At 42.7% G+C, this 26,020-nt stretch overlaps 2 protein-coding genes across 4 annotated transcripts in view; one reads left to right on the top strand and one right to left on the bottom strand.

The window, feature by feature from the left end:
* Positions 1-13,543, top strand: part of pbx1b (pre-B-cell leukemia homeobox 1b) — a 56,230-nt gene extending 42,687 nt beyond the window's left edge. The window contains exons 4-9 of one of the 2 annotated variants that reach the window (XM_034531589.1): positions 635-825; positions 2,901-3,036; positions 4,287-4,446; positions 7,339-7,451; positions 8,317-8,406; positions 10,728-13,543. In XM_034531589.1, the coding sequence (XP_034387480.1) occupies positions 635-825; positions 2,901-3,036; positions 4,287-4,446; positions 7,339-7,451; positions 8,317-8,406; positions 10,728-10,820 (783 nt within the window). In that variant the 3' untranslated portion in view covers positions 10,821-13,543. The remainder of the gene's footprint in view (positions 1-634; positions 826-2,900; positions 3,037-4,286; positions 4,447-7,338; positions 7,452-8,316; positions 8,407-10,727) is intronic. The other variant, XM_034531588.1, reaches the window with a different exon arrangement.
* Positions 13,544-20,238: 6,695 nt separating this feature from the next.
* On the bottom strand, positions 20,239-23,643 carry med8 (mediator complex subunit 8). 2 transcript variants are annotated; one of them, XM_034530815.1, is made up of 7 exons: positions 23,548-23,643; positions 23,163-23,284; positions 22,500-22,644; positions 22,247-22,387; positions 22,013-22,100; positions 21,680-21,919; positions 20,239-20,645 (listed from the first exon to the last, which is right to left on the bottom strand). In XM_034530815.1, the coding sequence occupies exons 1-7, from the start codon at positions 23,551-23,553 to the stop codon at positions 20,587-20,589; spliced, it is 801 nt and encodes a 266-aa protein (XP_034386706.1). In that variant the 5' UTR covers positions 23,554-23,643; the 3' UTR covers positions 20,239-20,586. The 2 variants fall into 2 exon arrangements, with proteins under 2 accessions (XP_034386706.1, XP_034386707.1); XM_034530816.1 differs by having other exon boundaries at positions 21,722-21,919; positions 23,548-23,637.
* Between the last annotated feature and the right edge of the window lie 2,377 nt (positions 23,644-26,020).

Here is a 26,020-nt window from a genome sequence, read left to right as displayed (position 1 = left end):
TTCCTCTCAATGCCTTCGTAACCGACGCATTCATGACAATGGCGTCCCTTTCAGATGCATGCGAGTAAGACAGATGAACACACAGATAGACAGACACAGACAAAGCCTGACACGGCTAAATCCAGAGAGAGATCGACGGGGAGGAGAGGAAATAAAGAAGAGGAGACAGTAAGAGACGCAGAGTCGGAGTGTAATATTGTGGTAGATTCACGCCTGGTGTCACACGGGCTGGATGAATGAAAAACGTTGTGGCGTGTTCGTCTCTCAGGGTGGCTGCGCTGTGAAAGTGTGTCTGAGAAGAAGAACAGCTGTCATTGGTTCCTCTCAACACACTGCCATCACCACTTCTGTTAAATATGAAATATATCAGCGCTCGTATTCCCCCTTGGCTCTGTGAGAAAGCTTGCCCCAGAACTACATTGTCTTTTCTTTTTTTTAATTTAATCTGTGACTTTTAAATACTGTACGACATTGTGTGTGCGTGCGTGTGCAGATGTGGGTTTATGCAGTTGTGAATTTGAATGTGGCCACATTGGCAAAATTAAAGTTTTTTAAATATTTACCCCTGTGTGTTTGTGTTTGTGTTTGTGTGCGTGTGCGTGTGTGTGCATGTGTGTGTGTGTCCTCCTCACAGGCGTGTAACGAGTTCACCACCCACGTGATGAACCTGTTGCGGGAGCAGTCGCGCACGCGGCCGATTTCGCCCAAAGAGATCGAGCGCATGGTGAACATCATTCACCGCAAGTTCAGCTCCATCCAGATGCAGCTCAAGCAGAGCACCTGCGAGGCCGTCATGATCCTGCGCTCCCGCTTCCTCGATGCCAGGTGTGTGTGTGTGTGTGTGTGTGTGTGTGTGTGTGTCTGTGTGTGTGTCTCTTTTTTTGTCACTGTGCACAGGGCGCGCTTCACAACATCCCCAGTTGTAACAAACGTTGCAAATCATCATGTGCCTCCCTTGCTTGGTCTGATATCCATTTGAATGGCCGATGTAGGAGGCCTATCATGCTATAAACATGCTGTAACACATGCTGTAATTGCTGCTTAAACACACACACACACACACACACACACATGCATCCGAGGCTGCATCTATGGATGCCATTTGTACCAGCATACCCAGCAACGCTGGCCAATAAGAGTTCACCGCGTGCTCCATAGCGCTAACGATTTCCCTTTTTTAATGTAATCGCTTGTTCCTTTTGATGCTCGCTTTGGATTTGCATACATTTCTCCGAGGATAAATGTCACTCAAAAGTCGGAGTCGGAGGCATAACATTTAAATGAGGCATGCGCTCTCTTACAAAGCTCCCTATCTATTCTCTTGCAAATGATTGTGGCGGTGCGGTGCGGAGGGAAGGGGACGGGAGAGGAGAGGAGAGCTTTCACTGGTTGAGAGGCTCCGCCATGCTCGGCGCCGCTGATTAATCTACTGGCTGCTGGAGCTCACGCTGTGCACATTTGCATATTCTCAAGCAGGCTTTGGAGTGCGGGACAGAGATTTTAGCACAAATCTCCTCACCGGTGGATACATGCATAGAGATTTTACAGGGTTCCCCTGCAGCTTATGCAAAGCCCTCTTCAGATGTGGCACATGCAGACATGACCTGATAGGTGCAGGAGATGGAGGGTCAGTCAACTCGTGGGCATCGGCATGTGGTATCTGTCTGCTTTAAGGGGGGGGTATGGAAGCTTTGATCAAATGTATGCTAGTATTTCATGTGTGATCTGTGCAGCCATGTATTTGGAGCATGTTGCAATATACCGATTTAACTTTGGATTTTCCGTGTGTTTACCATTAGACGCGGTTAGTCTGTACCTTTTGAACTCAAAGACAATGCTGGTACAATACTCGCTGTAAAGCTGCTCTAATTAACATGTTTGCATTAACCATGGAACAAATGACAGCATTGTTTTGGTTTCATGGGTGCCGGATATTTCCCCTCCCCTCTTCAAACGATGTCATGTGTCTGCCGGATGTGTAAATACACAACTGTGTGCAAACCTGTTTGCCACAACAACTTCATATGTGCACACAGCTTGTTGCGCTGCCCCCAAGTGGCCAAATAAAAGGCTGCAGGTTTAAAGAAAATGAAGGAATATTCATTTGTTCCTTTTTGTGCAAACCTCAACCACAAACCACAAAGATTACAAGAACTGAAAATGCCATAAACTCTAAATCTCTAAATCTAAATTGGTAATTTGTATTAAATTTAGAACTGTTTGACCAGACATGTGATCTAGATACGTCTAAGTATTGGGGTTTGATACGCAGCCCCACCAATAGGTATTTTCATCATTACTTTATATATATATATATATATATATATATATATATATATATATATATATATATATATATACATATATGATTATCTAATTGGCACTTTTCAAATGTTACTTCCCGCAATCGTAGATTTTTAGTAGAATATGATGGCCCTCAATGTGCCGTTACTGCTACTGCCACTTCCTGTCAGTTGTTCATGAAGTCTAAATTGATAAGTGTCTAGTGTGGCAGTAGCTTGCACAAAGCAAAGACCTAAAGAGACCCCATTATTTGAAGACCAGTCGACTATTAAGTTAACATTTTAGTTCGTAAAAAAAAGAAGAAAAGTTTCTATCCCGCAAAGGCATTTTTAACACATGGTTGTTTTGTCGTGAGGTCAAGCAAAGATATGAAGAAGACTTAACAAGGACTTAGGGAAAGACAACTGCTATGAGAATTACACTAGGCTACGTAATTATGCGACGGAGGTTGCCGTGATGCTGCCGCAAGGAACCGCGGGACGGTATAATCTCTTCCTCTCGTGAAGAATGGTCTGGGGTCATTTTACTTCAAGCTACAGCTTAGCGGTCATTGTAAACTCCACTCCTGTTTTAACTTGCCTCTGCTGTTTTTGCAGACGGAAAAGACGAAACTTCAACAAGCAGGCGACAGAGATCCTGAACGAGTATTTCTACTCGCACCTCAGTAACCCCTACCCCAGCGAAGAGGCTAAAGAGGAGCTGGCAAAGAAGTGCGCCATCACAGTTGCCCAGGTACACCACAGATCAGTGCACACCACACCATCACCTGTAGGAACACCACTGTACAGAGGACGTAGATAAACCAGATTTCTAATCCGAAGCGGCTGCGAGCGTCTTGGCAAGTAACCTAATAATAAGTTTTCTGACTGTCATGGGTACAGACAGCTTCTCTAATCTTTCAGTGGTACCTTCCTGGGAGACAACAAAGGACTCAAAGTATAAATATATGCCATGTCATAAGTTTGTCGTCTTGTAATTCAAACCAGACAAAGCTATTTTTGACCAATGACTCTTTTGTTTTTATTGAAGTAACGCAGGCTAGAGACAACACTGCTGTCAAAGATCTTATCTCATCATATAGTGGAACAAGTTCTGTTCTATATAGACAACTTCTGTTTTAAAACACATTTCTTTGTTTCATGGGATTCTTAAATGATTATTATTTAATTATGTTGGCTACTCATCCAAACATTTGACAAAACTATTATTTGATTAATAATAATAATTTAAAAAAAGACCGTTGTTGTTTGCGCCGTGGCCGCCGACGAGCAAAAACAAGGGTCAAATATTTAGGCCGCTTGTTTGTTGTTTTCATCTTTGCATTCTAGCGCTCAAGTTGTTTCAATCCCGTGAGAGTTGATAATAAGGGAAGCAACGCCAAGGTAAACAGCAGTTTGTGTTTTAAATCCATCATTTGGGAATGGATTGTTTTCTCAATTGGTTTCATTAATTTATACCAAATGATTTGAGGATGCATCTGGGCCTGATTGTGGAAGCTGCTCGGCGGCTGAATGATTTGTAGACTTTCTGTTTCTTGGCCATAATAAAGGAGATGTTTACCTACTCTGTGTATTGGAAACTTTGCAGGATTGATTTGGTTTTCATTTTAATGTTGTTTATCATTAGCGCCGGGATTACCCCCCTGGCGTCATCTGGGAGTCCATTAGCAGTAATGGGTGTTAGCGGATGTTGACTGATTGGTGCGTGCGTGAGTTCTGATGATAGCTGCAGTCATGGTGACATAATGAGACTGTTATTGGCAATCATTCCATTCTGGCACTAATGTGGATTCGCAGCACCAGTCTATGTAGCCTCTACCTCTCTGTAGTGTTACATGCCATTACGGCTAAGCTAGAAAAGACCACCCTGATATCTCTGAATGCTTGCTCCCCCCCCCCCTTCCCACCCCCCTAAATGTGGTGAGGCTCTGTGTGTTGAGATTTCGTGAGCATTAAACTACTCTCTCTTGTTTGTCTGCTCAGGTTTCCAACTGGTTTGGGAATAAAAGAATCAGATACAAGAAAAACATTGGTAAGTTCCAAGAAGAAGCCAACATGTACGCTGCGAGAACTGCCGTGAATGCGGCTAATGCATCCTCACATGGAAGCCAAGCAAATTCACCCTCAACTCCAAACTCTGCAGGTGAGACAGGAAGTCCCTGGCTCTGATCAGCTATTAGACATGTACCTCCTCTCTGTGCATTACTACAACTAAACAACTATTGCAGTATATCAGTCTGAGGCTATTTCAATGCTGGTGCTGGTGATTTGTAAGGCATGAACAAATTAGGACTAACAAAAAGGCCGTTCTCGTACAAAGGACTCCTATCACCTGGTAATGCACCATTATTATATTGAACAGGTCACCTTAACAAGTACAACTACACTTCTAGACCAAAGCTATGTCAGAGATAAGCCGACCTGAGCCCCATGCCAAGTCTCCCTATGCTTACTGTCCTTTTGTCTTCATCTCAATGAATCCTATTCTTCATGTGTGACTATTTAACTCTGTTTCCATCATGTTCTGCTGTACTCACATTATATGGATAGTTCTGGGGATCTTTCTGTCCTTCTTTTGTTATTGTCAACAAATCACATTAAAAGACAACATCAACAATAATTGATTCTACTAACAAGTGCTGCCTCCTACATCTTCTTTCTCTGTGCCATAGTTGCCATTGTCGTCAAAAAACAAGCGAAAACAATCATCGAGCCATACTTTTAAACCGAATTACCAAGAACATTTTTTTCTTCACATTCTACACAATCTCACATAAATTCTATGTATATAATCATTAACACCAAATCTAATACCCCAAATAGTCTCTATTTGTTGCTTCTGTTTGGGTAGTAACATTGCAAAGAACAGGAATTGACATAACCTTTTTAAAACTGAACCTATATAACTAATATATATAACTATTTTCTATGTCGTAAAGTCCTTAATTTAATTAATTAATGTTGGTCATTTTATGAGACTTGTTGACAGTAAAAAAAAAAAGAATATTGCTAGCCTCATCTTTTAAATCTACAGTCAATTATTGTGTTAAAGTTGTGTATTTACAGTCTCACCAGGAGTCAGAACAGGAAACATGTTTATCCTAGCATGGAACAAGCATGGGAAGCAGACGCAAACAACTAGCTTCAATCCATGAAAAGTGAACAAATGTACTCTTAGACCACTCCAAAACTGATTTGTTTACACTGTTGTCATGGTGTGCCAAGTAGTCACAAAATAAAATCAAAGGTCCCACAAGTTTTGTTTGAAGGTTCCTGGCTAGGCTAATCACATCCTGAGCCGAACACAGAATACTTAAAGGTGCTAAATTACAAATTCAGAGCATATCTATGATTGAGGGATTGCCTCCACACAGCTCTCAACATCAGCACCAACAGCGCAAACAGACAGACCAGCAGCATAAACGAAGCTTGCATTACAACACACAGTTTACCACTCAGTTGCGTGTTGTTATTCTTATTTTGTTGTAATTTTTGAGCAATCACTGCTATAAGAATTTCATTTGGGATTAATTAAATAAATATTAAAAGTTCTATCTTATTTTTAGAAGATTGAAAGGCTATCTACATAAACAAGAAAGTAACACGATAATATCTAGAGCTGGACTGAATAGTTCAAAGCTTCTTTCAGAACGTTGACAACCCAATTCTAACATTCAATGCTACGTATATATTAAAAATGTTGCATATCTATTCATTGTATTCATTGTGTTTGAACCCAGTATTTATGCAAATAAAGATTAGGCTATACTTTTTTATTTTATTAGCATTATACATATTTGTAGAATGAGTTTCCAGTGGTGGCTGAATAGGATTGTTTCTGACGGGTGTTATCCAGACATTTCCAATAACTCCAGTGTTCAAGTCCAAAAGTCAAAATTCATCGATAAGAAGATGGATGTAATCATTTCCAAAATGTATTCACAACATCTTTATCTTACAAGATATTCTGCTTAAATCCATATTGGTTGGCATTTAGTGTTTCACTTTACTAGTTGTTCAAGTAGCGATCTTAACCGCATCATAAATTACATTTAGTTAACGACAATAACATTAAAGCTTGTTGTCCCATTTCCTTTCTGGGGTGAAAAATATGGCTTTTGTTGGAAAATCTCAAAAGAAAATAAATACTTGGGCACAGTACAAATAATCACAATTTCCAACTTTGCATGAAACACAAATTGAACAACAAATGAAAATAACTCAGAACTTTAGAACAGAAACCACAATCATAATTTGCCACGGCGGAATAAAAAACAAACACTGGCTTACCTGCAGCTGGGCTTTGAGTTGAAAAGTTTAGATTATGTCATCGTAATCTTTAGTGCCAATTAGTTCTCCTTCCTCTAGTACGTCCAGTCACCATGGACCCTCTCAGGTGCGGATCCGGTTTGTTGCGTAGAAAAGTCTCTCAAAGCTTCAGGGCGCCAGAGGGAGCCCGGGTTATGAAGGCCCTGTTACCAGCCGGTTCCTTCTTAACTGATAGATCCGGTTGTGTCCAAGGTTAGCAAAACTAGCATGGCTCTCACGAGAAGTCCATGAGAAGGTGGCCGCCGCCGCTTATATCATATCTTTACTGAGAAAGTTGTTGTTTACTGCTATACTGATGCTCTGAATTTTGAATTAAAGCACATTTAACTCCGAAATGCAATCCTATTAATACTTTGAACTTGCGTTGGATGGCAAGAAAGGGCCTTTGGACTGCTTTTGGACTGTAAGTTAGCTTCCCCATGAATAACCAACATAGAAATGACTTGCTTATTTTACAGTTTGGCGGCCAAAACGTGTACTTGACACAACCACCCCTTGTGTCAGGCTACAGCTGTGTTTCTTCTGTCCTCATGTGTCCATTGATTTGCTCTAAAATGGCCGCATTCCTCTCATCTAACAGAGCCTGCCTGGCTGCTAGCTAACATCTGCATGGTGCCCCTCCAGGCTGCCGCCTGGACCGGCCGACTTGCTTACGCTGCTTGCTCTCTGTCTCTCTGTGATGCGACTGCTCCCTCTCTCCTTTCAGGTTCTGGCGGCTCTTTTAACATGTCAAACTCCGGGGACTTGTTCATGAGCGTGCAGTCTCTCAATGGGGACTCGTACCAGGGGGCTCAGGTGGGAGCCAACGTGCAGTCACAGGTAGGGCCGCGAGCTGCACAGCAGATGATACTGGGGCAGACCCACCTCACACCCCCAGTAGACATGTTGGCTTGTCACGCACAGGTGTAATGATTATAAAGACTTAGAAGTAGTCGTATTCAAGTCATATCAGAACCCAAATTCAGTCCACTAAGCTAGTTCTAAAGGCAGGACACGCCACTTGTTTGCATTTGGTTCTGCTTGTCGACAAAGAGCTACAGATGTTACATTTTAATCAAATCAAGCTAATTTGAGGCTAGCAATGGTGGTAACCATCTCGGAACTGTGTGCGAACCGTCTCGAGTCGGAATACTAGCGGGTTTTCTTTTCTTGCTATTTCATTTTGTCTGAAAATATGCCGCTAACCTGAATTTCTTCCGAGCCTTGCGGGCATGAAAGCACTCATTTTGTGTTTGTTGCTCTCACATGGTTGCCCCACAGATTGGTTCTACTGCATTTCCACTGCATGTGTTTTTACCCACGGTCATGCACACCCACATTGCAGTACTTCTACGCCCCAAAAGGGGAGCTAACCCAACAGTTTAAAAACAACATCATAACACCCGTTGGCTTTCCTGCTATGGCAAGTGAAAATGTCCGGCTGTACAGGCTTGTACTGGCCTCACAGTCTCACGGGCAGGCTATCTCTCACAATCTGTTGACCATGTGAATAGTTTTTATTCTAACAAGCAGAAAGCTTACGTTTCTTGTTTGTTTGATTGCACCGTGTCATCTCCAAGGATATACTCGCAGCAGTGTACCCTTGTCGTCCCCCTCGCCGTCTTGTCATCCCTCTCTCTTTGCTCTTGAGCTTCCCTTGTGTTGACTCTGACCTTGCTTTGTTTGTTGTCTCTGAATGTTTCAGGTGGATACCCTTCGCCATGTTATCAGTCAGACAGGCGGATACAGTGAAGGACACACAGCCAACCAGATGTACAGTCCGCAGGGCATCAATGTAAGGATTCTATTTTTTCTTCTCCTTATCCTTCTTCTCTCCCTCCCAATTATTTCAAAGCCATGGGGCTCAGAATGCCACTTAGTGGGATTTGTCTCTGTTCCATGGTCACCTAGTTGATTGCCTCTGTATAGCCCACGCCACGGGCAGCACGCTGCCCGGCAGACGCAGGCATGTGGCCTGGCCACACGCACGCAGAGCCGCCGTCTGAGCCTGTCACGTCGGATCAGGTCTGCCGCGGCACCTGCAGCCATGTACAGTCAGCCCACGAGCCAACCGCACAAACAGGTGACACCTCCTGCACTGGACTTCAAATCCCCTCTGACCACCTGACCCGTGATTAGCAGCCCTGGAGCCAGAAGCTCCCATTAAAGACAGCGCCGCCGTCCAACAAAGAAAAAAAGAAGGAAAAAAAGCCTCATGTTTGTGTTATTTTGTGGCAGAGTTCGGAGTTGCGGAGGGGGAGGGGAAGGGGGGGGGGGGGGGGGGGGGGGGGGGGTTGGTTGGGGGCGCGCTCGCTGGCGGCGGCAAACAGTGGGGAAATTCACAGCGACAAGCCGTGTCGTAAAGGGGAAAATCGATAAGACAGACACAAGGAGAGCAGAGTGTGGACTTGGGACAGCAATCCAAGCGCATTGCTCAGATCATGTTCCCGCCACACTAATGGCCCTGACAGCGAGCCGCGCTGCGAGGACGAGGACGGTCACAGCCGCGGCTCGGCTCCTCCGCTGTCATCGTCGTGCCTCAGTGGCCATATGATAATCAGATGAAATGTCTCCCCCGTACAAAAACATGTATGTGTATTCAAATAGCTTCCCGGTTGCCTCGGAGCGCAACCCCCCCCCCCACCCCCACCCACCCCAGCTGTGCTGGCCCTGAGAGGCCCCTAACGTATGCAGGCCCCGTTCTCTCGCAGTCCTTTGACCTCGCAGATACGGTTCTCCTTGGACGCCTGCTTGCTCTTCCACATCTTACACTGCCACAGTATGCTGTGTTATTCACTCTCGTATCCTGTAAAGAAGCCTCGCAATGCATAATGGAAGAGCGGGATATCTGTCCGCCCGGCTGTTTGCCTGTGATTTATGGAGCTAAGGCTCGTAAGTTACGAGTTTTGGGCCTCACTGCAATATGCGCTCTGCAATTTTGTTTGACAATGATATTTTTCCAAGTGGCGGTAATTTCCATCAAAGTTGTCAATCTTGTAGGAGAGAGCTAAATGTCATCTCAACCTTGTCTGGCCTGTTTAGGTCTTTACTTCAGAGGACTGAATATAAATTCACATTTTTACTATGTTCTCAAATGGATAAATAACACAGTAAAGGTGGTACAATTTATTTTTTTATTTTTTTTAAACTAAAGAAATAAATCAGAAAAATGCCACTGTAACAGCCTTAGAAGTCTCACTTTTTGTTTTTGTTAATGAGATACATGCTGTATCCAGGGAAATAGTTTTCCAGACATCTGAAGACGGAGGATTTCACGAGTGAAGAAAGAAAGTATCTTATCTGAAATCTAACACAATGACTGGATAATGACTGAGCGGATACATAATGCATGCTGTGGATGATTACAGCCGTGATTACAGTTTTGAAACGGGCAAAGTCAGACTTTCTTCGATCTGACCCCTCCACTTTGTGATTACACACTACCGTCTGCCATCTTAAATAGCAGGCTTTTTTTTTTTTAATGAAAGGCTGTCGAGGACCATTTCCAGATATTCTGATGGCTTTAAACGTACTATTAATATCCTAAATGCTCTCTAACAGGCATGTCTCTGGTAGTGGAAAGGCGCTCCATTGCTCTTATTGTATGTTAATTCCTTCTGTCAGCGTCACAATTAGTGCACATGACGTTGATTGTACTTGTTTTGTTTCAGGGGGTCTTTTCATAAAATTCACATATATTATTCATATTATTTAAAACGGAAGTGACAGGAATTTATGTCGAGACAAAACCTCGCACAGCTTCTCTGGGTTTTTTTTCTCCTTTTTTCATTATATGAATTTGAGTGTGCCGTGAACGACGGCACGGAGACTGTAATTCACTCCCTTTCTGCTTGGTTGAAAACATGATTTTTATATTTATTTTATGTCAGTCATGTTCTGAAATATTAGCTGTAATTCCAGCCAGGTTAGCTGCTCCTCCGATCCGGGAGGCAATTTGGCTTAAGGCGGCGTCTATCCCAGCATGCCGCCCTGCGCCCGTACACTACCTCGCCCTCAGAACCTTGTACCTCACTGTGTTTTCACCCGGCTGCATTGAGTAATGAATGTGAAAGTAAGGCTTCTCTCCTTTTCTTTTTTTCTTTTTTCTCCTCTCAGGCAAACGGCGGCTGGCAGGATGCTCCGACCCCCTCGTCAGTGACTTCACCCACAGAAGGACCCGGAAGCGTTCACTCTGACACCTCCAACTGATCCTCCACCCTCTCACTCCTCCTGTTTCCCAGCCTCCTCCATCACTGCAACCCCCTCCCCCCGCCTCCTCCCCCAGCCCTCCCAGCCACATCTCCCAAAACTTAAGCTCAATCCCCATCAGGACTGGACGTGACGTACTGTTTGTAGTCACGCGGCGGGACACAGCTGGGGTCTGGGATGACATTTACGGACAAAATATTTCACTTTTCCTATCCGGACCGCCACGGCTCCGTTAGCAGCCTGCGGAGGGGACTCCCATCCACAGTTTGTACAGTTTCCATTCGATGTCCATGTTGCCTCTTTGTATCTTTCTTATTATTATTATTGTTATTGTTATTATTATTATTATTATTATTATTATTATTATGTGTTCACGTCGTCAGCAGCGCAACGCCCCCACGTCTTGTAAATTGAAAATGCTTCCACACTACCTCGATTCGAAATACACTTTCACCGCGCCCTGTCATGGCACCTCTGTCTCGGTTCACACGATTCTGTCTACAGTGCCAACGTTCAAACCTGGAGGTGAATTTTGATAATGATACGTTTTAATGTCCACCCCATACTTTGTAAAGTATTATTATGTTAGTCAAGTCATATTAGTCAGGTAATAACTCAATTTATCTAGTTTGTATTCAGAACTTCTACAGCAGACAGTGACATATGAGACATTTTATATGTTATCGCCAGAGAAGCAGGATTTCTGCTCATCTGCAGAACAATAATGCAAAGAATTCACAATTTTCTCGCAAGAACTTAACAGAGAACTCTCTCGTGGAGATATTCGACGTTCTGTCATGCTTGTTGGCTGCAGCCACAGCATTCATAAAATAATTGACCTGTAAACACTCAAATCGACGGTAGCGGGAGCAGAAATTGCGGCACGCCAACGTGCATTAAAGCACAATACCGCCTACTGATTTGACTCAAACGGTAACGTTTGTAAATGACGAAGAGAAAACAATACAGAGGACATTTTTAAGATATAGGAGTGGCATATGGAAGAAAGAGAGACATACAGTATATGATCAGGCATCATCCGTGTGTATCAGTGAGAGCAATGTAGCCAAATACTGCTGGTAACCAAATCCAAAACAAAAATAATTGCATTTCAGATTTTTAAAGGTGCCACGGTGTTGGGATTCGACACGTCGCATACCCTTTCTCTGAATTCACTTTTCATTTGTGGAATTCCATTTGTGCGATAATGGCGAGAGTGCGGTGGGGCATTCTGAGCAGTTTGTTGCGTTTGCACAAATTAAAAATCATCCTTAACCCGATAAGAATTGCTTTCAGGTATACTTCGAGCTAGAACATATCGTTTTCCGCGCTGGAATAAACTTGAGGCTACTTGTCCCGTAACCCCTGATCTATGATAACAAAGTAGAACGTTGGAGAGAGAACTGCAGCGTTTGTATTTTCAGTGTTCAAGAGTCCGTTCACTTAAAATTACGCTAAAAAACGCCACACCCATCAACACAAACAATCCAAAATGTGAAAAATAAATGTGTGACCTTTGTTGTATGTACAGTATAGTATGTGGTCGAACATGTATACGAGATATCATTTGCATACTTTGATACCAAATTTTGACTTTTTATCTTCGACATTGGGATCAGCTTTGAGCTTTTCTTTTTTTTCCTCTTTTCATAGGATTTGATTATCCCCAGTACTAGCGCGCATGTCATCACGCTCTAGTTCTCTGTATTCAAAGCCCAAGGAAATGCAGAAGTGTTTATATACATTGAAACGGAAACTAACACCCTGATGGCACACAAATCCAGATAATGTTTGGACATATTTTTATGTCTCCATTTTGTGAAAAGCTTTGTTGTTTTCCTTTGATATAACGTTGGCTTCGCTACAGGATTGTTTCTTTGTTAATGCTCCCATTATAAGTGAATTAGCCCAAGAATGCTCTATATACAGTATGTAGATATGCACCTTTACTCTGTTTTTTTTAATTTTTATTTTGCATCTATTGAATTTGGACAGCAGCCATTTTAGCGCAGCCTGACGGAGTTCCTGTTGGATTCAAGGCCACATCTTGGTTATTATTTTTGTACTAAAGACCACCGACACAAGCCCGCCTCCAACATGGCTACTGTCCGGACGAAGGGGACCTGAAGGGTTTGCGTTCACATCGCCCTCCGGCATTGTTTTTTCTTAGCATAACTGGACCCCTATCGGAAAACAAAACTCAATCCCAACCAGTCGTACACCCTTTTTTTTTAAATTTTTTTTACAGTTGTCAGTGTGTTTGTATTTATTACACACGTATGAAATCATGGACGTTCCAGAGCTACTGCGTGGAAATCAACCACGGCGTGATCGCACCAAACAAAACTCACTTGGATCATTCGGAGGGCTCCTCCTCGACTCACTCACTCAGAATAATGGGAGGTACACACAGAAACCTGCCTCAGTCGTGTCTCCTGAAGTCATTGGAGTGAATTGACAGCACCGGCCATGCAAGGCAAACGTACGGATTGTTTTTGCACCCCTCAAAGAAGAAATAATAATAATAATAATAACTTAACTCTACTTTTCACATTGCCTGTCAAATATTATCGAAGCTTCATGTAATGATGCTTTTGAATTTGTTTTTTTTATATATATAAAAAGGAAAAGAGACATGAAAAGAAAAACGAACAATTTGTAAAACATGAAATGTTTTATTTGTTGCATGTCCTTTTTGTTCTTCAATAAAATAACGTACTGCAGTGTTTTGAATGTTAACTTCTTTTTTTTACAAGGATTTCAGAGTGAAACCGTGGAGCCTTTTTTCTTGACAGGTTTTAACTTTTAAGATCTCTGCGTATGTAAAAAGGTATCAAATGGAAAACTGTTTTTTTCTGTGGAGAAAAATAGCTGAAAGGTGTGTTTTATGGTCTCTTAATTTGTACTGGCGATGCGTATTCCAAATAAATACTTTCTTTTGTTGCATAAATAAATTGCAGAGGGTTTTTTTGGTCATTTTTCTCGTGCTGTGCTTTTTGTCAAGTTTCCCTCCTACGAAGCTGACTCATCTCAAACTTGCACGCGTGTTTTCTTCCCCCAGACGTTGGTAACGGGGTCAGGGTCAGGAGTCACTGTAGGATACAAGTTTGCACGTCGCAGACTTGTCAGTCCAACACCTCTGGATAACATCGCACGCCCTCCTTGCACGTATGCCACTGCACGCAGGCATTTTATCGCCACTAACATGGCGCCGGAGCTCGGGCGAGCTGCCGAGGGTGTGAAGGGGACATTTTCACAGTTTTCCGAGTGAGTGAAAGCTGTGTGCTCCCGGCAGACAGACCCCCCCCCCCCCCCACACACACACACACACACACACACACTCATCCAAACACCCAGCTATCCCTCCGAGGCATGGTTAATGTGCGTTCCCTGAAAGAGGCGGAATCCACACTTATCTCTCTCCTCCAGATAAACCAGACAGGATGTCTGATTCCGCACCTCCAATTCATCCATCCTTGGGAAATGTAACAAAAAAGAAGAGAAAAAAAAAGGCGGTTGAAACATTAACTTGTGGATTAGGGAGAGGTTCCCAGGAGCATCCGAAATCGGAGAGCGTGACAGAGACTGTGGGAGTGACATATGCAAACATGATCAAGTGTAATTACATGGAGGAGCCTCCTTGTTTCTATCAAAGGGCCACTGTGAGGCATAAAAAGACGAGGGATGCTGGACGCGTTTAATTTATTCATGTGATCCTTAGGAAACCAGAAAAAAAGGCATTGTGGGGCTGATTCAGTCATTACGTGGTGAAAAGGTGGAAATCCAATTCGGAGTTAAATCGCTGTACGTTCTTTTGAATTTCTGAACAAACAGGCTGTATACAGTGCTCCGCCGGGACGAATGCTACATGGGTTTTTATGAAGACTACGCTGATCATTATCCTTCTTTCTTTTTTCTTTTTTTTTTACAGAAAATCCAATCAGAAACGGAATCAGGACTATCTGAGGTGTTTTATCCATTAACAAAGACCCTGGCTGAAGTAGGCGAAGAGCAATAAATTCAATCTAGCCTACACAAAGAATAAAATAAACCACTATCTTTTCGTGACATTTTTATTAAAAGGTCACTCACTTCAAAATAGAACTAGTTTATATCCATTTTTTTTTTTAAAGGAATATGTATCAGATGTCAGGTGTTATTATTTTTGATCTACTGAGAGGAGCAAGCCATTCCTGCAAAATCACACATTTGCAATTCAAAAGATGCCTTGATGTCTTGGGGAAGAAAAAAAAACTCACTCAAACTAACGTCTAGGTGACATAAACTGGTATTTCAACTGCGTTTTTTGAGACTGTTTATATATGCATGTAGAAACTGATTCACGTTGAAATATTGATATTTTAATTCAATTGAACGACAGCAGCTTAGATGTCTAAAAAGCCCAATCAGAAACAATGCTGATCCTTTTGAAATGAACAAACTTTATATTTCCTTCAGAGATCACTTATATAATAAAAAATAATGTCATTAAAAATCACAGGTGTAAATCATAAACGATCAAATGAATGACGGCTGCATTCCATTTAGCTGCCTCCTGGTATTGCTCATGCTGGCCCACTGCTGGCCCATAATGTAGGGGGCTTTTCAATAACAAATCAAATGTGAAATTGTGACATTTTATTTTTCAAAAGCCCTCAAAATGTTGTCCAATTGGCTGCTAAAATTGCCTTTAAGTGATGGGTGGTGCTGGGGGCATTACTCACATCCTCACTACAAGCCTTTGTCGGACATGTATATTTATTACGAGAAGGTAAGCTCAGGTGGAACCTTCATGTTCATACACGTTTTCTCGCCGTCTGCAGTCACAGGTATCACACCTTTGAGCCTCCAGGATTCACTCATTTGAATAGGTGTTCAGGTTAATTTGGTAACAGCGGCACAAAAAACACAACATGAATTCAAATGGAAAAACGCCTTAAATCCTTGGAGATGAATCCAGAGAGCCGAGGTGAAACCGGTACGTTCCAGAAGTAAGAGAACCTCATTCAAAATCTCTAAAGAATACAAACTTCTAAAAGTACACAAATAACTACAAAACCCAGCCTGGGAATAGGCCCCTCCTCCACCGTATGATGTGTGCCTTGCTTCATATGTCTGGATAAGAAAAAAATGTTTTTTTAGCTGCCTTTATTCGAACACCATTTCCCATAAGTCCTAAACATCACGGCTCAACAGAAGCTGCACTCACAGAGTTTCAGTTCTGTCGTGGCGGCCGGACGATGCAAAGCAAAGCCCTGGTTTCACTTCTTAGAGGGGGCCCGATGACAGGAGCGCTGAACAAGAGAGACTTCCCTTTAGTTACATAGCAGCTAGCGGAGCAGGGGCTAAGTGAGCTAAACAGAGAGGTTGGACTCACAAGGGTGGACTCAAACCCAAGCTGGTGAAGCTTTAAGAAGAAGGCCTACAGCTCACATGGGCCCCTCTATGGTGGGTGAATCCGGCCCTGGTTGTACACTTGAAGCGCCGCACAACAACAAGCGGTGTGTTATAAAGACTTTCTGATGGAACCACACGTGAGAGAGAGCATCCTTGGCATTTCTATTTCAAAACTTAAAAAAAAACTAAAAACACACGCCTCAATTTATGCGTACGTTCCATTTGCAAAATGCTTCATTGCTATTTTGAAAACAACCTCGTCCTCGTTGGTTTCCTTCACCTGATCCAGAGGCCTCTCATCGCTCAGGACTTTCATATCAATCACCCTCAACCAGACCGCAGTGCATGTGGCACACGTGTACAGTGGGGCTCGGGGCTCACATTATATCAATGACAATAACGAGGCTCATATGGCCTTATGCATAACTCATAATGCGCATCAGTTATGTCAACGCCTGCCAGCATGACACACACACACACACACACACACACACATACGTGCCTGGGGGAAGGGCTACTCAAGCAGACAACGCAAAGTGTCCGAGGCCACGACATATTGGAGAGGCTTTGTCTCAAGGAAACCCGGATCTGCATTAATGCGACGAAACAAGTCTTCTCCTCCACTGATGGATCTGGCGCGTGAATCCTAAAACACCTCCAGTGTAGAGGAGCTTCTGCAGGAATAGGGTCAAGTAATTAGTGAATGTGGGCGTGTTGCAGATTTCAGATTTGGAAACGGTTCAGTTTGGCAAAGGACTTTTTGCCACAGTTGCCCATATGCACCACCCACAGATGTTTAATGAATTCCTCTCATCCCAACTTTCATAAAGAAGACATTCGGGGGAGATTTCACAGATCAGCGTGTGTCATCGTGGCCTTTCAAGTTTTTTCAACCGTGGAACATTTGAATTAGGCTCCGCAGGAAATTGGAGCATCCTGGGCGTGGGAGTTTATAAGGCTGTAAACTGGTTCTTTATACTTGCCTAAAGCTTCCATAATGAGCGAGATGTGGACCTTATCTGTTATTCAATTACAGGGTGGGGGAAGGAGGGGGGACCCTTTAAAACAGTGCCAGGAGATGCTCTTATTAAAGAAACAAGAAAGTTATCTCTCCGAAACATGAACGAAAATGGAACAAAAAAAAAAGAAGAAAGAAATGTTTTTTTTTGCTGTTGTTTTTTCATCAAGGACATACATATACACCGCTGTTGCAATAATTATGGCGTTCACATCCCACAACAGAAAGTACAGGGGCCCCGTTCACGTGGACGCTCGTGCAGCCGTGAGCTAATTTGTTTTGAGTGTGAGTCTGTTGTTTCATCCCCCCGCCCCCCCCTCCCGCGCGTTTCTGGACATGAAGCCATTTGACACGTTTGGCCACTGCGTCGAGTGAAACTCCTGTCTTTTCCATGAGAAAGCAACGCTGATTATGTTGTCAGGATGGATTTATGTCTGGTAAAAAAACAACAACAAATAACTGCCCGGTTCCTCCCGCTAACCATGCTACATACTGTATATTGTAATTTAGGAGGCAGCTGTCATATTGAGTTTTCCCATTATCCGGTATACGTACCGCGTGGCTCGAGCCTCCAGACTGAGCGCACTGGTCGGCACTGCGTCATCTTTCTCGCGCTCCGGCACGAAGACACAATCTTGATTTATGAATCCAAATTAATATTCAGATTAATAGTCAAAACAGAAGTCTGTCTCCACCGAACGGGCCAGTGGCGGGTGAAACGCTGCTGACCCCTCATGGTCTGAGGACAGGGACGGGATGAGGGCTCGGAGTCAAAATGTGTAACAGATGAGTTGTGAACCCTTCACTCCAGGCCTCATTAAGGACATTTCTGGCTTTAACATTTTTTTAATTTTTATTTTGTATCATTTTGGCTTTAATTTATTATTTTTCTGAATCTTTGGAACCAACCTCAGTATGTGATTGAATCAGCATCCAAATAAAAAACAAAACGGTGGTATTATGTAAACATAAAGACATTTATTGAAAGTTACATATTTTAAATATATGGTAGTTATGATCGGGATGGATGTCGGTTAAAAAGATTTAACTCGGTGAAAGTGGAAAATAATAGCGAATATTGTTTTCAATTTGGGGAAAACAGGAAATAGTGTGTAGCTTAGCATGAGCTAATGCTACCTCACCAGCAGCTATCCAACATGAGTATAATAGTCACTGTGGTTTGGTTTTACCGAGTATGTAGTTGTTTCTTTTCTATTGTAAAATAATGTACATGATAAGCTCAGATTCTGGTCATAACTCAATCGTGACCAATAGCCTGTCCTACATTTCGGCCCTGCAGGGCAACACGAATGGATGGGATTTAGATCCTGGTGCAACATCCTAGTTTTATGACAAGGAGTAAATTGATATTCTAATTGCTTCATACAGAAGAGTGCACAACTGTCACATGTGGCTGTGACAGTTGTGTGACACATGTGGCTGTGACAGCATGCGTCAGGGCAGCGATAGTGCGAAACTATAGCCCACTACATGTGCCTCTCCGGGGAGTGCAATTTAAATCACTGCCTGGATCTCTGTGCTCTCACAGCTCTGAAAAAGATGATCGGACAAATCTATGTTTTGGTTTTTTTTGCACGTCATTCATATCTATCATAGGACCCCGGAAACTGAACAGAACATGTTCATCGAACCTTTATATACGTTTCACCATAATCCTCAAATCACAAATTGTTCGGAAAATAGGAACTCTCTCAACACTGATGGGGCCAAATGTTCCCCCAGTAGAGGTGTTTGACTGGTCATAGAGCAGGAAAGGCCCGGGTTGTCACTAATAACATTACCAACGGGATCCTGCTCCATACCGGTGGCCCCCGTAAACCATGACAGCGTGACATCATTTACAGATACACACCTATTACTCTCCCATAATGCATTTGGGAGGTTTCCCCACCTTTATAAAGTTACAGCCACAACTCAACTTCTGCTCTGCTTGTTTAAAAGCAAAAGACACAGGCACAAAAGTGGCTATTGATTGTTTTGAGGGGGGGGGGGGGGGGGGGGGGGGGGGCATTAACACAGACATTAATGGAAACCACTGGCTGCTTGTAAATCCCCAAAAAAAACTGACATCCCAGATCTTCGGAGTCCAACTCCAATGTGCTTTAATTAAACAGGCCGCATAAACCCTTTAAACTCAGTGTGATAAATGTGACAGAACAACTGAGAGCCCCCTCCCCCTCCACCCTCCACCCTCCTTGTGTTCCGAGGTTTGCATGATCGCGGCCCGTTAGTTCTTTGTTTATAACGGAGACCTCATCCGCCAGTCTGACCTTGTGCAGCTTTGAGCTGTCTCAGCAGAGCGTCCGAGCGCCGCGGCTGACGCAGCGAGACGTCTGCCCGTTTGGGGACAGAGGGTGTATGTAGGTCAGCGGCGGGCCCGCATGCTGTGACAGCGGCACGGTCGCTGTGCTGTGCAGCAGGACGGGGATCGGAGTGGACAGAGAGAGAGAGAGAGGGATGGAGAGAGAGAGAGAGAGAGAGAGAGGGATGGAGAGAGAGAGAGAGAGCCGGCCCCCCTCTCACGTCAGCACCGATACTTCCTCATTTGCCCCCTTAAACACTGTGACATTATCAGGCCACGCAGAGCAACGTCCGCCCTCATTACTCTCACCTCTCGTACCGCGGTGAAGTGGGCAAAGAGGAGCCGGAGAAGAGGACACCGGCAGAAATATACGGAAGGGACATCCGATCATGGTGCATGTCTGAAAATGTCGGGATTGGTCATTTGACGGGCAGATGGTCCCTCCATGTGCAGGCACGTGACACAAGCGACGATCAAATACAACAATGGTACACAGTTTTGACAATACAGAGCTATGTAAACACCACGCGATTGTAATACAACATTTTTTTAAAGCTACTGGCAAGAAACAAAAAAAAAAGTGAATTCATTAAAACAAATGTATTTATTGCTTCGCTTTAGTACATAATGATAATAAAAACAAAGTGATTTAAATGTATTAATTCATACTAACCAAGTAGTTATTTAAGCACATATTTTATTGAAAAACAAAGTACAGTACACAAAATACAAGCCTTTCTAATCTCACAAATGATGACATACTGCCATCTAGTGGCTCAGATGTCGCAAATATTAACATTTTGTGTTTGAGATCATTTCACACAAAAAATGATCTCTAAAAGCTTTAGGCAGAACAGAGTAGTAATAACTTTATAGACGTTGGTCCATTCTATGAAAAATAATGTTTTTTATAAAGTTACAAAAGGAGAGGGTTACAAATTGTTGTCAATGCTGTTGGCGAATCTCTGAAACGTAACAGATGCTTATGAACATAACCAAAAAAATAATTAAAAAAAAAAAGAACAAGCTCATCGGTTATAAGGATGGGCAGATTTGATGTTTGTCTTGATGCTGCTCGGCATTTTTCCTGAGAAAGAAAATGGGGGGGAATAATTACTGCTTTTGTTACAATGTTTTCCATCCGTGTACTCTGAAATCTTGAGAGTTTAGCCAACTTCAAGGTTTTATTTTTCTATACTATTTGGCTCATTTGGATGAATTTCTGTCTCGTCTGAAAGAGGACGAGATTGACAAAGAAGTCGTACAGTTTCCAGCAGCATCATCTGATTGAAAAAAATATTATTTGGTAGATCAATCTGTTCAGCTTTCACTATTCAATAATTGCTGTGAAGATGATCTTGTGTGTGCACTGTTAATTTTTTTTTAGGGTATCACATTAGGTTTTAAATCATTAAAGAGTCTATTTTTTTTAATTATTTCAATCAGATTTAAAGTAAAGATCCTGTCCACCAAAAACTAATTCACATCATAAAATTAAGACATTAATTAATAGTGCAAACATTCTCACAATTAGACACATGCAAAGGGGATATGAAGAGCAGCAAGGGCTTAAAAGGATAGTTCGATGTTTTTAAGTGGGGTTGTATTAGGTCCTTCTCCAGAGTCAGTGTTTTACCTACAGTAGATGAAACTAGGTACACCCCCAGCAGACATGATTACTACTGCTGAAACCCAGTTTACACACCAAAACACCTACATTTTCACCACTTTATTCTGCCGTCAGACAGCCTTTCCGATGGGGAGCTGAACTTAAAGTGCAACTTAACTATACTGTTTCTATAAATAGTGGTGGCTTTGAAGAGAGCATAGATAATTTTCACCTTAAATTTAGCTCTCCTCAGAAAATATTTTAAACATAACGCACACTTAAACTGATGTTTTTTTTTTAGGTGGCTGAAATACGTTTTGCTGCTGTTCCCATCCACAGCAGTACGTTGCTTTGCTGGTACTCTGGCAATACACCGACTACGCAGAAGTACCTCATACAAGCCATCTTCAAAACCAAACTATCCCGTTGACATCAGTACAAATGTACCGTTAGAACACAAACAACCAAAGTGGTCATGGCGCAATATTAACGCAGCTCTCCAGGTCTCCTACCTGGCTGCCCTTGCTGCTGTGGAGCCACAGGTCCTCCCATACCTGCTTGCTGGCTTGAACCACCACCAATGGTGACCTGCTGCAAGGTTGGACCACCACTCATCATGGGTCCTTGTCCCGGATGTCCAGGGGCCACTGGACCAGGAGGCCTGCACTTGGAAAGCCCCTTTCCAAATGCAACTGCGCCGACCAACGCGTTAGTGTCAGCAGGGTTGAATGATGGTTTGTTCTGTCGTATTGCTGTAGAGAAGGGAAAAAAACACATGAGTCAACATACTTAATTTAATTAATACTTTTTAGATGAGTTACCCGGACAGTGCAATTGCCAAATACCTGCACTCTCTGAGTCTCTGTCATCACGAGGATTGTTCAGCTTCTCTAGCAGATTGGAACAAAGTTTATTCAACGTCTGGATCTGCTTCTGTTGATGAAAATATAACCGCGGGCGATTGAACAATGCAAACTACTCCACAGCTGTAAGCAATGCAAGGCAAATGATGGTTCTACCTTTTAGCACGACAAAATTACATTTGTGTATCCACTCAGTTTGTGCGATAACTAACTGACCTGTGCCGCCTCTGGGCCAATTCGCGCCGCCTCTACACTCAGCTGTTTCTCCTGCTCCTCCACCTCGGGATCAGGCTTGGTCCGCAAGTAGTCTGGTACAATCTCATGACTGAACACTGGGACACGCTGCTCTGTGAGTTTCTGTGGGAAGAGGGAAGCGTTGGCCGTGAATGGAAAGGTCAGAGAGATTGCCCAAAAAAAAAAAAAAAACATCAGAAAAGCGTAAACGTCAGTCCTTGGCTTTGATACTCACTGCTAAATCCTCATCCCGGTCTGGGGACAGAAGCAGCGGTATTATAACCTGGTTGCGAAAGGACGGTGTCTTCTCGTTCTTCAGCAGTTTATTGATGCTGTTCAGCTGACCGGAGAGCAGGGCGAAGTTGTCCAAAACAGAAGGCCTGAATGACAAACACAAATAACAGCATCTAAGAAGGGAAGAAAAAAAACAAAAAAACACTACAACATTTTTTGACAACAAAACATAGCATCTTGTGTCAGACATACAAAGTGGTTTTACCCTTTTACGTTACGGCAGGAGAAAATCTCACCAACTGACCAGGTAATGTCAGAGCTAACATATTTATTCAAGGATGAATGCGTTTCACTAACCTCCATCAACCAGAGAGATACATTTCAATATTATCTGGACAATCCACACTAAACCAAAATTCAGATAATGTTTCTTTCATAAACGCCATTGAATCCTAACTTGACAAGTTGCCCGCAGGAACAGACTAAAGCTGTGACATCCAGAGGTGGATGCTGAAGCCAGAGGGACTGGGTATGGTCGCCATACACTCACTGCGTCCAATACAAATGACCAAAGCCTAAACACTTATTATGAAAGAGGATTCTCCCTTTAGACGGCACAGACTGATAACTAATAGCTATTCTATGGGGGCAATGCTTAACTCACCATGTTAATCGCTCGTATTCATTTTCCAGCTTATAAATGAAACTGTGCAGAGCGTTTTTGACGTGTGCGACCCGAGAAGCGAGCGACTCCACCGCCGCCTCCAACTGCTTCTCCTCCCGCTGCTACGAGAAACAAGAGAGAAACCCTCCGCCGATGAACACAAACACGCTAGTTAAATCAAGACTGCACGTTAATGTCACTGTACAATAGTACTACCGTTAGCTGTTACCTGTTAGCAAGCTAGCTAGTGCTAGCTCTAAAAATAAGTAAACCGAAGCGCCGCATTCAAACATCTGCAGGTAGAACTGCAACGATACGATCGGAGTATAATAGAGCAAAGTAGCATCCATTAAATGACAATATGCGTCCATCAAAGTAGAATTACCTGCATTGTTGAAGTAGTTACAAGCCAACAGTGAAATGCTCTAAATCAGTCAAGGCAGAAACACTTCCGGTTAACCGTGTCAAAATAAAAGCACGTGTTTTGAGCATGTTCACGACACGAAAATATCCAAAACACAAGTGGTGGAATGTAACTATTGGTAAAACTTTTTTTATTATCTGAAAATACATTGTAGTATTATCAGTGTGTGGCTAATTGTCCTTCAGCAAAGGATTGGGATAATTCTTCCATCACCGAGAAACTGCTTCCAAAACATATACTGTATATGAAATTACACATCAAACCTTTGCTGACGGCACTAACAATATAAAGCTTGAACAAGCATGACAATAATACTGCACATGCTTTTCAAGTGCAACACGTACAGTCAAATATGTAATATCGTATGAAATACTGTGGTACAAGGGCTGTACCATTTCTTGGCCATATTATTATTATTATGGGCAATAGCTGCCTGATGAGGGTGATAATTATACTTAAACAATACTCACGCAATATTGACGTATTGACCAAGGTATAGTACATACCTGCTTAGCATCAGTTACAATGTAACAGGTAATATGCACATCTGGATGTTGGACATGTGGTGGTAGAGAGTGCTGCAGGGATGACATGATTTTATAGGCATAGAAATGTTGTTTACCAATGAGCTTCCAAACACATAATAAAACCATGAAACTTAAAACAAATATGTGTGTGTACATATATACATATATGTACACACACATGTACATATATATATATATATATATATATATATATATATATAAAGTAATGATGAAAATACCTATTGGTGGGGCTGCGTATCAAACCCCAATACTCAATACACAAGTACACATGTATGTATATACACATGTACATGTATATTGTGACGACCCTCCCACTCTGCTGGCTGTGTTCCTGCTCTAAGATGGCTTCCTGGTGGGAGGAGTTGGGAGATTCACCTGCTCCTACCAGCCCATCTGATTGAAGCCTCCAAGAAGTCATAAAAGACAGCACTTCTGTGAGTGTCTCTCTCTCTCTCTCTCTCTCTCTCTCTCTTATGTATGTAAATCAGGGCCTTAAGTATTTAGACAGTGACACAATTCTTCTAATTTTGACTATTTACACAACTGCAATGGTTTGAAACAAAGTAGTCAATATGTGGTTGAAGTGTAGACTTTCAGCTTTATTTCAAATGGATAGAACAAAAATATGGCTTTAACTGTTTAGGAATTACAGACATTTGTACACAGTCCCCCACATGTTCAAAGGTTAAGAAGTAATTGGACAAACTAACATAATAATAAATATAATTATCATTTGTAATACTTGGGAGGAACATCTTTTGCAGTCAATGATTGTCTGAGTCTCTGCCACTGCCCTCTGTTACGTTCGCAAACGTTTCTGAGGGCAGTGGCAGAGACTCAGGAGCAGAGGAATACGCAGGAGTCGAGGTGAAAAAACTCTTTTACTTTTATTTATTTGATGAAGGAGGAATGCCGGTTCCTGTGGTGCAGAAGTCAGAGGGTCACGGTTCTCTGGGATGTTCCTGATTGGACCACTGCAACACAAAAATATATGTTAATAAGTCACACTCCTGACGAGATGGAGCTGACAGTTCAGGGGAACCTGACCCTCCAGAGGGTTCGGAGGGATTGGTGTCGTGGGTCCAGTGTGACAGCTGCCACACACATCGTGTTATTTGTGTCTTGATTTTTTTATTTTGTGTTTTTTTGTTAACATTTTTGTCTCATCCGTATTTAAATAAATGTTTGGATCATCTTTTCAATCACTTGCACAAGCTATTTGTCTTTTGTTTTAACAACATTGTCTTTTAAAACATTTGATTGATTTGCAAACAAGCAGTTTAAGTCTGATGTCAAGGCCAACGATGCTGAAACACCGACAGCAAACAGAAACATTAAAGTAACTTCTAAAGGCCAGGAATAAATATTCATGTGTTTGATGGAGACCCTCTTTCAAACACAAGCGTAACCTGTTAACAGCGTAACGTAAACATGTACACATGCATTTCAACATGTATTTATTAATGACTTTTATTTACGTGTACTTTGAACTTGTGTAATATGTGACGTTCTCAATAAAAGGTCTTACTGCATTTCCTCCTGCGCCCCACCTGTAGTACCACTGCGCCCCACTAGAGGGGCGCGCCCCACAGTTTGAGAACCACTGCCCTAAAATAAGTCATGCGCCCAGTGCCCCTAAAATAAGTCACGCCCTCAGTGCAAATAATCTCCGATCAGCGAGTGACTGAGAATTTCTGCGGGTGAAAAATTGTGCAAACAGCGATGGCTTGCTGGAAAACCTCTCACGATTGACGCCTCTTCCCGGAGAAACGTTGGCTCTAATCAGAGAGAAGCCTCATCCCAGTGCCCCTAAAGTAAGTCACACCATCAGATTGGCCTCAGCTGCAGGCTATCAGGTGATGTGTCTCTGCCCTATATGAGGTTGG

Source organism: Cyclopterus lumpus, chromosome 4, assembly GCF_009769545.1.
Source record: "Cyclopterus lumpus isolate fCycLum1 chromosome 4, fCycLum1.pri, whole genome shotgun sequence".
In the NCBI taxonomy this organism is placed as follows: domain Eukaryota; kingdom Metazoa; phylum Chordata; class Actinopteri; order Perciformes; family Cyclopteridae; genus Cyclopterus; species Cyclopterus lumpus.
The sequence above is the reverse complement of the archived record's forward strand: the minus strand, read 5'-3'. Positions and strand labels throughout refer to the sequence as shown.